Raw genomic sequence first — 14,007 nt, 5'->3', positions numbered from 1 at the left:
GATTTGTATTATGTAAAGATTTGGAGAACTGACTAAAGATGCATTCACACTGAGCTGGATTACATGCTGTTAATAATTTTCTGGATGCTCTAGGGGACCCATAACTCTGGAGGACTACAGATTAGCATTTGAATGTATGTTTTGTAATACATCTCAAACCAGACTTTTTAAATTTACTTTTTGCCATTTTTCTAGAACCACACTAACCAGAAATCAAATCACTGAAAGCATTTTGGAGGAAAAAGCATGCCACAATCAAGTTTTTATCCCCCACCCCCACCCACTCTTAAGAGTACACATAAAATTCCCAACTCCCACACCATTTCAATTCCTCTCATTAGAATGTCAGACTACCTAGAATATGTGATCAGGCTTGCCGTACAGTTCTATGCATGTTGAATAAATGTGTAAATCACAAGCAAGCCAGAAATAATACTGGTTGTTCTGAATAGAAGCTCAAACTATCCAGAAATCTCTTTTTGCTGTGGGCTAGCTTCTGTTTCAGGAAGTAATCTTAAAATACATTAATTTAACAAAAATAATAAAAATCCTCCCATTGCAAAGAAACATCCCTCAAAATATGTTAACATTCTTTTGTTATTGAGTATAAACTTCAGTATAGACCAGATTACCTTATTCCTGTTTTCATGAAACACTAAACTCTCTTGGCCTCCATCTGCTAAACACTGAAACCCTTTGTAAACTGCATATAGCTTTTCATAATTTTTGACATACTTAGTACTTCAGAATGGTCTTAAAGTATATGACGCTCTAATAACTGTTAGATCCTCATACAAATACAACTGTGAAACATACTATACCATTTCCTTATTAAATAAATTACTTTTCTTAACGTTATAAGGTTCACCTCGCAAGTACACATTCACTGGACAAAATATACTTTTCATGACCTTTGTTCCTCAGTTATAATTAGTTGTCTGGTCCCAGTTGCTCACAGTGTAAACAAAGACTGATAAACCCACATTGGCTGCATGTATTTATTACATTACAACACAGCTGCCAACTGTCTAACCGTTCTAATAAAAAACTATTTTCTAAGGTTTATGTTTTATTGCATGTATGACTCCCTTATTGGTTAGCATTTTGGAGTTGTGGAAAAGGTTATGAATTTAGAAACTGACTGCATTCATATCATATTTAAAACTTAATGCTATTTTATTAAAGACATATGGGCCTCCAAAGTACACATATTAAATGTCATGTAAGAAAAGTAGCAGCTTAAATCATGGTCAAATTCATTTCTGACGTGACTCCTGAGGCTTCCCAAGATCTGAACTATTTCTTTGTAAATCTGGCAGTTTAACCACACTCATAAATCACTTTCAAAGCATATTATTTCTTAATTTTACTGCATTAGAGAGCATTTGGCCTACACAGTGAACTGTTTGTAACAGTTATGTGAACAAAGTTGTACATTTAGTCTTACACTATAGGAATTAAAAAAAAAGGCTTAATTTTTCAGTCCTGAATTTACTACTTATTTTAATCCAAATAATACAGCTCCTAATGAAAATTGCCAGAATAAGATATGTAGGATAGTTTGCAGTATTGTACAGACAACTTGATCTCCTTTTGCTTCAAGATCATAAATTAGAAACACAAAGGCAGCTGTAATTTAATCATTAAGCAAATATCCCACAGGTTCTTTGATGAGAAAGAATGCCTAAGGTTTTCAAGCCCTACCAAGGTTGAAACAGAAATGAATCATCTCTGAGACAATGCAGCAAGTCTCATGCATTTATTTGGCACCTCCATATAATGACACCTGATACATTAGAAATGAAACTTACCTTCAATACACTTTAAACGTAAGTAACATAAGGACAGATTCACTGCCTGCTAAAGTCATAATAAAGCCTAACTCCAAAACAGTCATGGAGCAGGAGTCAGAGCAATGCTATTTTTGAAATATGATTGAAGCTTTCTTTATCTGTTAGAGAAATTCCTAATGGCAGAGTTTATTACAATTTGTATGTTCTCCCATGAACATTTTGTCCTAGGACACAGTGAATAACAAAGATAAACTAGGACAACAACCTTTTGCAAAAGCACTGTAGCGTCACTTACTAATTCCTTCAGTTGCAAATGTTTTTGAGATTTTTATGCATGCACTGAACCCCTCCTTTTCTCCTGAAATGTATGTAGAAAGACATGTAAATCTTACATATTTTATGTCAGTTAAGTTGTCTGCAAGATGGACAAAACACGGTTTTTCTCCAATCGAGGTTTTCAAGAAAGTTAAAACATGGCTCTGTAATGTGACCAGAAAAAGAATCCCAAAGGAAAAATGAATGAAAAATTAAAGTTCAGAAAAATCACAATACGCAACTCCGAAGAAAAACTTCTTAATGGTTTCAAAGGGTATTGGATCAGGATGAGTTTGCATATGCATTTCATCTAGATCAGTAAAGATTCCAGATGTGCAAAATGAGTATATAAAGACTATGCAACTGCCCCATAAAGTTAATAGAAAACCTGTTGCTTAATGCAAAACTGGATGAGATTTTCAACGGCCAGCCTGATCGGGACAAGCTATAATTGGCATTGTGTCCCACAACCAGACACATAATATAGTAAATATATTTTCCCTGTATTTTAACACCATAAGGTTAGCTTTAGCTCAACTACCATTCAGGAAACGGAATCAGAATCTGTAAACTAAATATGGTTTTAAGGGAGCAGATGCAACTATGTTGCACCCTGAATTTTTCTGTTATTTTTCTTCAACAAAGGGACCAGTTTTAGAAACTCTTTAAGCATATGCTAAAAGTTCAGTACTACTTATAAAACACCCTTTTGGCCTCTATGTTTTCTGTAAGGGTGGAGACAAGGGGAGAAATATTAGGCCTTCTCCGAAAACAAATTATTAATACTTTTTCCTAAAATAATTCATAAACTAGCATAAAACTGGTCATGTTCTTAGTTATTAATGAAGAGCAAATGACTGATACGTTTGAGCTTTTTAGAGATGACTTCATCACTACCAGCCTTATGTGCCTCTTGGACCACACTCTGGCTGACTCCATTGTGGGGGAAGATTATTATCCTAATGCTCTGGAGTTCTTGACCTGGGAATACTTAGCAGCGTAGTCTCTCTTTTAGAGCAACAAGAAAGGCGGGATTCAGCTGCCTAAACAAAAGCTTCTACTGCCGTGTTAGCCACCCTAGGGTATCCGGGCCTGGCCTCCAGTGGCAGCTCCAGAAAGGCTTGCATCTCCCCTAGATACTGTATCTTGTCTGTCATCCCTACAACCAAGTGATGTACACTCTAGGGTGTCAAAAATGGCACTAGACAGCTATTTTTAGGCACTTCATTGTTTCCAAAGTAATTACAAATAGTAGGCAATTCATTAGCACATTCATTTTACCTCCCTTTTGTTCCAGTCATCTCATTCTGTCCATCTAAGTGACTACAACAGACCTAACAAAACACCCTGACACACTCATCTCACAGCGAGACTGTGTGTGCTTGCATTGCATTTTATATGAAGACAAGGTCCTTTATCCATAGAAACAATTTAGGTCTTCACAGTCTGAGTTCCTGAACTCATAACCTGTTGACCATGATAGACTATTCTTTTTAATCATAATCCCACTGATGTCAAAGGGAAACACATGAAAGATGAAACCACTGCTGTGGAATTAGGCCCTACAGCATTATTAGAGAAATCATTAAAAATGGCATTGTGCAACCAAAGAAGGCAATGGCAAGCAACAGCAAAGAATATTGGAAGATGACTATCTACAGAGAAAATGATGTTAAAGGTGCTATATTTTTATTTCTTTATTTTCTTCTTTGGACTAGACATAGAAAATTTGCTACTAAAAGAAGTCAACTATATCATAAGAGAAAGCTGCTGGAAAGAATTATATAATGAAGGTAAGAAGTATTTCAAGGTAGAAAAGAAAAGAGAGTGCAGTCTTCTGAAACACACGACCAGGTAAAGTGCTCCAAATATAGTACTTCCCGATTCATGCTCCCTAAGAATAAGAGAACGAGAGGAGAGGAGAGGAAGAAGGTGAGAGCATTAAGCAGGAAATTTGAAGCAGATACAGGGAAAAATACTATGAAAGCACAAAATAATTACCCTGCAAACACTGGGAAAAACTTCCAGTAATTTAGATCCTGGGTTTTACAACCAGAGGAAAAAGAGACTACTGAAAACAGAAGCAGAGTACACAGAGACATAATGAAGACAACTCTAATAATCTATATTACATGACCTGCAGTTAGTTCGTTTCACAGACGTTACATTAATCATAAATGTTCAGTTAAACACATTTTATTATGTAAAAATCTACAAAATTATCTTAGGGTTTTTCTTTTTACCCCTCTTCTTCAAAAAATCATCAACCTAAAAGGTATGTGGCAGAGTTAGATTTCTAGGCTGGTAAAAAATAACAACTTGTAATTGTGAGAACATGGTAAACAAAATAGTATTTAATAATTCACACCATTTTTCTTCATGTGTCTGACACACCTTTTTAAAAAGAACACTCATATAACCTCTGCTTGTGACAATGCCCATGAACTTTGGTTAGTTAACATACAGTACAACTTTATTTATAACATGATCCTCCTGACAGCAAAGATGTGCTGCTGAGAAGATCACACCAACAGATTATTTGTGCCATCATTTCCAGTGCTCCATGCCATCTGTCTCTTACAGCTGCTGAACTTTCTGACCGGTCAGTGAAATGATAAAGCCAGTTTAAGAACGCAGCATACGCATGCACTGCAGAGCTTGTTATGACGACTATACCTCATCTATCGGAGTCCAAACAAGCAGTATATAGAAATTCGGCCATGACATTACTTTCCAACTTCTGAACCAGATGTGTCACATTTACAAAATTACAAATAAAACCTTTGGTAGTGGTAGTTTGCCACTCGTTTTCCCTCAGAAATCTTGCTATGACATTATACCAGCTTTACTCAGTTTGAATAAACATACATCAGGAAGAAGAACATTTTATAACTGGGTCTTTGTTTCATGGCTTGGAATTAACGTATATTCTGACCGCCACACTCAAGACTACTTCTCGTTCCACAGGAATGACTCATCAACAATTTTGAGAACATGTAAGAGCCATATAGTGCCTCAAAGTCTAGAAGAAAAAGAGGCACCTAAAGGAGCAAAATCAGTAGCCATAAGCTGGCCCAGCGTTCCACCGATGCCATATCAAATACAATTTTTTTAAAGACAAATGGCAATATATGAAGCAATTCCTATGCCTAACAGTGACGTCAGATAATCAGATCCATCATGTTAGTCTTTCTGAAAGGAAGAACTACAGAAGACTATAGTGAGCTCTACTGCTCTTGTAGACCAGTAGTCATAAGTTTTCAAAAGAAAAACACATAAACAAAACTCGGAGGATAAAATTCAAGCCACACTGATTCACTGGGAATTGGAACCAACCATGGCTCTAGCCCTACTGTCTAATATCATGGTACTACATACTATTGAATGGCATTTTATTAAGTAGACTAAAGAGGAAGATTACAAGACAAAAGCCAGACCATATGCTTGCAGCATCTAATAACTGAAGTTTCTATAGTTCTGAATATAAAGGGCAGGCAGAGAGACAAACGTAATACGGTTGGTGGTGTAGGATCTATTTCCTGTTACCTGTACAAGACAGAAATTCCAGTAAAGGCAAGAAGTGCAGGGGGGAGAACACCAAGAATAAAACAAATCAAAAAAAAAAAAAAAATCCCCAAAACAGAGATAATAAACAAGTTGTCCTGCCAGCTTCTTCAGTTAAATGGATATGTCAATGATACACAGTGCCTATTGCCATTCATCACAGAAACTCCAAGTGTTTTACGAGTATTAAATAAGTCTTATAGAGGGATCCATTCATGAACTACTGAAAGACAGACACCTTTCAGGTGCAAAGTAGCAGCTGGTTAACTAGCACACTGCAACACTACATAACAGTTTAGGACAGAAGGTGGAGAAGAATGCTTTAGTAAATTGAGGCTGCAGAGAAATCTACAGAGGCAGGATGTAATTACCTGAATTGGAATTGGGCCAGGGCTCCAGGAGTAACACCTCTTCCTTATGTGAAAAGTGCATTGGGATCATTAATGGCTGAAAGGACACTGGCTTCATGACAATCATATACTTTTTTGGAAGGAATAATTTTAGGAAAGAGACTTCACCTCTTGTATTCTGTAGCTTCAACAGAGCTATTAGATACTGAAATATAGTCCACAGAATACCTTCCCAAAGAACTAAAAATGTATCAGTTTTTCCAGAAACATCACCATGAGAACAATGAGCAGAAGTCTTTCCCCCTACCCTAACACATCTCTGATCACAAGTGTCTCTTATTCCTTCATGACAACTGGAATTACAGCAGGTTCAACATAGAGAATATGCTCCTTTACTATTTGAAATAACATTTTTTTTCAGCTTAGCCTCCACTGTTTAAACTCATTGGTTCTCTCTCACTTCACTGACTGAGGCTCCTTCTCTCTAATCATGTACCTGTCATACTTCAAGCCACAAAACACAGTAAAAACAATAGACTCCCTTTAACTGTTTTTCAGCTTCCTGGCTCAAGTATCACATGCAAGCTCCTTACTTTCCACGCGCTTCAGAACTGAGATTCCCATCTTCAGCTTTACTAACAAAATCTCCTTTTCTTCCTCTCTAAATGCTGCCCATCCTATTCCCTCTGTTGCCTGCTTTTTGCCAAGCCTGCCTTTCTAGCTCTTTGTCCTAACATAGCTGCCCCTGCAGACACTTTGAAGGTAACTATTTACCCATTAGCCTTAGCTGGCTGCTCTAGACCCTGCTACTAATTTCACCTTCTCCAGGATCTAGAGCCTCTCCATGTTATGCATAAATTCACAGCCACACCAAAATCATCATTAGATTTCTTCACTAGAACAATACCTTATGTAGCCAGTGCAACATTGGGCTGCTATTAGATCATACTCAAAGAGAGCATGATCTATTGTCCGTTAACGTGAACTAAAGAATACAATCTATGGCTCTCCTTTCTACACGCATTTAATTTGATCTATAACTGAAGGAAATGCAAAGGAAGCTATCATGTATTGCTAATTATTGAATTATTTTATCCATAGACTAGGTATGTAGGCAAGATCCAATCTACAGTAGCACATGTTGCCCTGTACCTTTAGATACTATAACTGGATGTTCACATGTCTACATATCCTTCTCCACATAGTCTCACAGGTGTCTTCTATACACCTTTTTTAGCCATTTGATGAACTACCAACTTTCTGCTCATTAGTCTAGTACATAAATTGCCAGTCACAGTCTTAAGCCCCTCAGTTTCATTTGCACAGCTACAGTAATTAGATTTCCAATTTCTTAAAATTTCATATCATTAATTTACCCTATGAGCGCCACTAGATATGATAGTAGATTTTATCTCAACATTGAACCAGGCTACATCTATATTTTGGCAACAGATCAACAGATCTTTAATTGGATCATTACTTTGGTACTTTCCACAGTAATTTTTGTGGCATTCTAGGAGGCAATCGCTTTCACATGTTAGCAGGCTTTTTTAAGACTGAACAATAAAGTCTTCCCGAAAAAAAATCCCTTGCAATATATGGAATTGAACCTTGTAACTGTGGCATGACACAGTGCTTCAGCAAAGCTCTGGTGAAGGACGCCTGGATTTCATAATTATTGGGCCATATTCAATTTACCTGTGAGTGAATGAAGACTATTGGAGTCTCAGAGTTGCTTTTTAAAACCCTATAAAGTTGCACCAAAATGTAGAAGACAGTTTTAGTGACATTTTTAAAGTCTCTGAGCAAAGTATTATTATATTTATGAATATGACAGCTCTATTCCAGATTCACTGTGCTGAGCTCACACATACATACCAAATAAGTAGCTATTACTGCAAAGTAACTATCAAAGGGAGCTACAAATATTCTCAAAGTTTGTGAGTAGAAAATACCAACTGATGTTTCAAGGATTAGCTCATACCTGAAAGTTTTTTCTGGTCTTTTTTCCAACTATTTGGATAATATGAACATACATGAATCTAATCTCCCAAATTAAACTAAAAAAATGTGAATCAGTATACCATAATGAATCAGAAGCCAAAAGAAAAAGTCTAAAGTCATCTTTCAAAACCTTGATCACAAGATCTTCAACACTTAATGCTGGAAGTTCAAAATGCTTTCATTATTTCTTATCCTAACACATTCATCATCATACCATCACTTGCTGAAGTGAGAGCTGAAGAAGAGCTGAGTTCTAGATGTCATTCCTGAGTTTTAGAAAATAAGTAAAATCTACTAGTTCATTAAAAAATTATGTAAATTTTATTCACATACAATTATTTCATAATATATTTATACAGGTACATTTACTTAGCATTTGCTTTGGATAGTAGGATTTGTTTTAGAAAATGGGATTTTAAAATTTAAAATTTCTAATTGACAGAACTTTTATCAGCTTAGTTCTAATGACTACCACTCTTGTATGTGGCAGATCCTATTCAGTAATAGTTTCTTCTAAACAATCAAAGTATTCATAAATACAAGTATATATTCTGGGATTCTTTTCTAATTATTCTTTATTCCCAGTATTGATGAGTCATTAGGAGATTGTGAGACAATCACGTTATGTTCTCTTGCATACAGGACACAGACATTTCAAACGGCAAAATGGACACTTCACTGTGCCAAATCATACCACGACTTACTGCAACATTCTCTCTGAAGCCATTATTTACTACATCATAGTCTGGTTTGGAATCTTTAATTCACGACTTTTGTTTTAGTATATGAAATCTTGACACAATGGACCATAAGGAACTCTATTATGCAGAGGCTCTCTCAGGAAGGTATCTTACTAGCTTGCAATTCATTGGTAGGATGACTCTTTACACTTTTAAAGCCCTTTGCTCTATATCTACTTTAAGTTCTCTACCATCACATGCCAAGATCCCTACACAATAGCATTGGTAAAAGGAAAAAAATTATGAGCAATGAAGTTGATCCCCAAAGGGTTCATCTGTCACCATTTAACATCCGCCCCATTTTCTTAAGTTCGGGAAGAAAAAACGGTACATGAGATGTTAGCAAAAATGCCTTGCCTGCATTTCTTGAAGCAGCCTGCATTTCTGGAAGCAGATAAAATATATATTTTAAAAACTTGATATCTGTTAAATAGTTAAGGATGAAAATGATTAAAATTGCCCCTTATGCCTCATCTGATTTTAATGGAATTAGAAAAAGTATGTATCAACATGGGTCACTTTGACAAAATAGCACTTCCTATGAGCTTGAAAATAAAAACACTGACAATGATCCAAAACCAATACTGTAGATTTTAGCTTACCTTATTTCTTAAGCTGCACTGCTAAATATTTACTCTTCATTTCATAATAAAATAATCTCCCTCTGCCCTTCAAGTAACAGTGTAAGCAAGAATCACATACCCTAACTACCTGAAACACAAGCATTGAACTTGCCCTGCTGCTTAAATGGCTCCCTCTTAGTTCCTTAGAAAAGGGATGCTATGTCAAGTTTTATAATTATAACTTGAGAAGGAAAGAATATATCTGAGGGGAAAAAATTCAAAACACCTATACTGCCATCTTTTGTTGTACAGAGTTTCCTTTATACACAGTGAACAAGATCCTCTTTGTATAAAATGGAATAACTCCACACAATATAAAGTTAGTTTTTTGGAACTTTACCCATGGATACCTGCTGGTGATTTGGTCCAAAAGGCTTGAGTTGCAAGACTGCTGCATGTGACCAAATCCCCACTGTTTGTTTCTGTCACTATAAATATAACCAATGGAAATGTTAATCTTTAATATGTAGCAAGTAAAAAAAAAAAAAAAGTTATTGGGCAGAGAGGTTGTGAAATAGTAGGAGCTGTATATATTTTATAAAAATAAGTACATTACCTGGTATCAAGCAATTCAATTTATATTTGAAGGGTGATAAGATGGTATGTATCTATTCATAGCAGCACATTTTAGATATATGAATATCTACTTTACCCACATTTTATCATCTAAATTAAATGAACATGAATATAGACTTTTTAATATGAAAATATGATGTGCTTTGATACTTCATTTCATTTTGTTTATTTATAACACATACAATGTAAAAAAAAGAGTCTTCAAATGCAGGATTTTCAAATCATATTCTGCTTTGCATCTTTAAGTTTTGAAGATGAAACGTTTGGGAGCACAATTCGTATACAAGCTATAGAGCAAAGGAGGGTACAGTTTTAAATAATTATGTCAAAGAAATGACAACTGTACTCTTTGCAGGAGCAGGGATGAATAATTACAAAGCTGGGACATAATTAAGCAATTTTGACTGTCGTATTCTTGAGCTGTCGTTCTGATGTGAAGTGCTGTCATGCCCAGAAACACATTTCACACTGGACAGGCATCTTCCACTTTGATCTACTCTTATGCCAGTGAAATGAGGTCATGGTTTGGTCACTAAACGAGGCTTCTTCATCTGGCTCAATGCCTCTTATCCAGCCAGGCTTACATGATTTTTATTAAAATCAGACATGATACAACGTTCAATATTTTGACAAAAGAAAACATAAACACCACAGAATAATGAAGTTTAGCTCACTTACAAAGAGAGATGGAACAGTGCATTGTAACATTAAACTGTTTTCTAATAAATGACTGCATCTTTCCATAAGACAGTCATATCACAAACAGATGCATTTTAAACAAAGGATGAAATGAAGCAAAGCATAAGAAAATGCAGTGCTCTGTTAAAAAATATGAAAAAATAGAGAAAAATGAAAGTCTAAAAATTTATACAAAATAAAATATTTATGACTTAGTGATGACTGGTGATTGCTATATACTTTTGCATTTGAGTAAACACAAGCTAGTCAGATGGAAATTTCTTGCTTTTATTCTCATTTTGTGTATTTTTTCTTGGTGGGGTATTTTGCTCTCCCAAGTATTTTATGTCAAGACTAAAATGAAAACAACTCCCCACATCACAGCCTCTTTAGATCATCAGTCTGCTTTTTATGCTGAATAAGCCATACCATCTCCTGCTTACCATAATGGCGGGGAGGGAACTAACTTAGATTTAGATTTTTTTTTCTGATATAGCAAACCTGACAGGTTCACTGTAGATTTTACACCTGGCAGAACAATATTTCCTTGTGACATCCACAAATATGACCGTTAATCACCCCAGCTCCGCTCCTGGCAAGCATATTCTTACATAGTGGCTACTACCACAGGAGGAGGCAGGAAAGGATTCTCAGGAAGCTTGTAATCAACGGGGTCTCGTATCACTATGTTAACTTCTTAAGGAGTTTTTCTGATGCCTAATACAGGGTGCACTTAGTCTTCCTCATATTTGCAACAAACGGGCATCTTCTTCTAACTACTTTTAGAAAGCCTGGGAAATATTAATATTTTTGATAATACCACCTCTGCATTAAATTTGGCCGAAGCTGGTCAAAAAGCTCAATAATTATTGGGGAGGGGAATTGATGAACAAAGAGGGCACAAGATTCATTTCCTAAGGAAACCTGAAGGTTGAAGAAGAAAAATAATTACATATTTAGGATGTAATATATGATAGAATTTGAAAGCACAGTTACTGCGCTCATCATCTGTGTGACATATAGAGGAATGCTGCTTGTTATGGTCTTTGACTATATCTATAAATAGAAATATACATATATCTGCATCTGTAAACATACATGCACAGAGCAGTCTTTGTGAGTGTTCTCACACATAAAGAGAGTTTGCGTGCGTATATACTGTGACCATGAATATCCTAGGAAATGAGCACAAATTCAAAACAATTTTAAGAGATTTATAATATCTGCTCTGAACCCAATTTAATATTTATTTTAAATTAGCCACTTCTGTAATATATATATAATATTATATAATGATAGTAATTTTGTAGCACCTTAAGAGGCATTAATCCATGCCATGAAAAAGCATTTACAATGATTTTGCTATGCTAGGTACCATCAGCAATTTGTACTGAACCATTTATAAAGAAAAAAACCCTTCAGACTGGCAATAACAACAGTAAATTTGAGCCTTTTGCAAATTTGCTGAAATAAATGTGTGTTTTATCATAAGACTTAGTGGGTAAATAAGACTGAGTGGGTAAATAATTCAAAACCACACAAAGGATTCAATTACAGATATAAAAGACAATGATGCTATCCCTACCTCTGTGAAGTAATTTACCGTTAACTATTGACTTAAAAAGAGGTTCCATCCAGAACAGTAGATTCAAGTTCAAGAAACAGCCACCTTTTTTCTCTTACACTATTAAGCTGGTCAGCTCAAACAGCAGACTCATAAATGAAAAATCTATTTGCCAATAAAATTAAAATAACACTTCACCAGATCTAAAAGCTGGATAGAAGCATTATAAAAGCAGACAGTATACATGTACTAACAAATTTCAACTGTAGAATTTGGCCAAGTTTAGTAAAGAAGGTTTGCTGTGAAGAAGACAACCTCAACAGCTTAGAAATACATGATTTTGTTTATTATATATATAAAAGCTGAAATAGCTAAAGGCAGTGGTAAACAATATATCTAACCCATGCTTATATCAGAATTGTTAACATTTTAATAGTTATAAATGAATCAGTCTGAATTAATTTGCTATGCATTGCAATTGTACTTGTGATAATGCATTTATCTAGCAACACTGTTACGCTACCAAACAGTGCATTTCCATAACTGCTACATTATTATTCAGCATTATTGGAAACCTGCACTAAATTATTGATGGTATATTTTAGAGAACAAAACAGCAAATTGGAAGCAAGTAGACTGAAAACTTGAGTGGAGTTTTAAGAGATCTCTATCTGCAGCACTAAAACACTTTGTGAAGCTCGGAGTGCTGTTATCTTGCATTGATCAACAATGGAAAAAGGAAGTAACCTGGGGAAATCACGTTCTCATTCTCTTTGCATCAGCAGTACGCAGTATGCCCAAAGTTGATGCAAACGGTACCTTTTAAAGCTCAGATTACAGAAACTGTCTCTCTAATGTCGTCAACGCTTCTTAGCATGACACCACATTAAATGACATCATACAAAATTAGAATTAGCCAGTCCACAAAAAGCCAATATTACACCGTAAGTGAGAGCTCTGCAGTAGACATTTAGGTATAACATACATGGCAGGAGACAACTTGCCATAAAAATTGCATTCTTCCACAATAGCATATCACATATTTGTTATATATCTTTAAACAGCGCAAAAATATTCTTTTGAGTTCAGTGGCACATACTAGTTACTTTTCGAGATGAAACAGACATTAGAACCCAAAATTTGGTAACACAACCACAGTCCATTAACCAGATGTAACAATAAAGTTTGATATCAAACCATACAAAACTTACTAAGGCTTTTGTCCCTTACCTGACCGTATTTACCAGTCTAAAAGGTTTTGTCTATTGCTTTCGCAAAAGATGGAGCCAAACTTTCAGAGTAAATTAAAAATGGTATTAACGAAGCACATGTTGCTACCATTTCCATTTAGTCTCCTACCTTAGCATCCTTGGGCTTAACCACTTTCATGAAGGCACCTCTTACCAAGGCTTCCTCTCTCTCACTGTTGGTTACTTTCCGAGTATCAAGAAATTTCAGGTTTGTCAATTTGTGCAGGACAAAGTATCTGACAGATGGTAAAATGCACAAAGTTAAAACCCAGTAATAAACAAAGATATATTCACATATTAAATGACTAAAAAATAGCAACAATAAACAGCAGTGACCTTTGTTTCCTCTGTCTATTAACCCTTTCCATGGAATCCAGCTTACAGTAAAAAAAAAATACTATACTTACTGTCTCAAATGAAACTATTCAGAACTTCCCCATGATAATTTACCACTGGGTGGATCAAACAGATTAGAAAACGATCACTATAGACACATATACCCTCTGTGGACATTACTGAGGTATAAGGCATGCCCAGAAATAAAGTAAAT

The 14,007-nt window shown here is 35.5% G+C and overlaps 1 protein-coding gene across 8 annotated transcripts in view; it reads right to left on the bottom strand.

Annotated features, from left to right (window-relative positions):
• Positions 1-14,007, bottom strand: part of LRMDA (leucine rich melanocyte differentiation associated) — a 692,873-nt gene that overhangs the window by 278,329 nt on the left and 400,537 nt on the right. For 6 of the 8 annotated variants that reach the window (XM_068950500.1, XM_068950502.1, XM_068950505.1 and 3 more), the window contains one exon: positions 13,567-13,693. The exons of the other annotated variants lie outside the window; for them this stretch is intronic. In XM_068950500.1, coding sequence (XP_068806601.1) covers positions 13,567-13,693 — 127 coding nt within the window. The remainder of the gene's footprint in view (positions 1-13,566; positions 13,694-14,007) is intronic. 8 annotated transcript variants of the gene reach the window in all.

This window comes from Struthio camelus, chromosome 7 (genome assembly GCF_040807025.1).
Source record: "Struthio camelus isolate bStrCam1 chromosome 7, bStrCam1.hap1, whole genome shotgun sequence".
In the NCBI taxonomy this organism is placed as follows: Eukaryota; Metazoa; Chordata; class Aves; order Struthioniformes; family Struthionidae; genus Struthio; species Struthio camelus.
The sequence above is the reverse complement of the archived record's forward strand: the minus strand, read 5'-3'. Positions and strand labels throughout refer to the sequence as shown.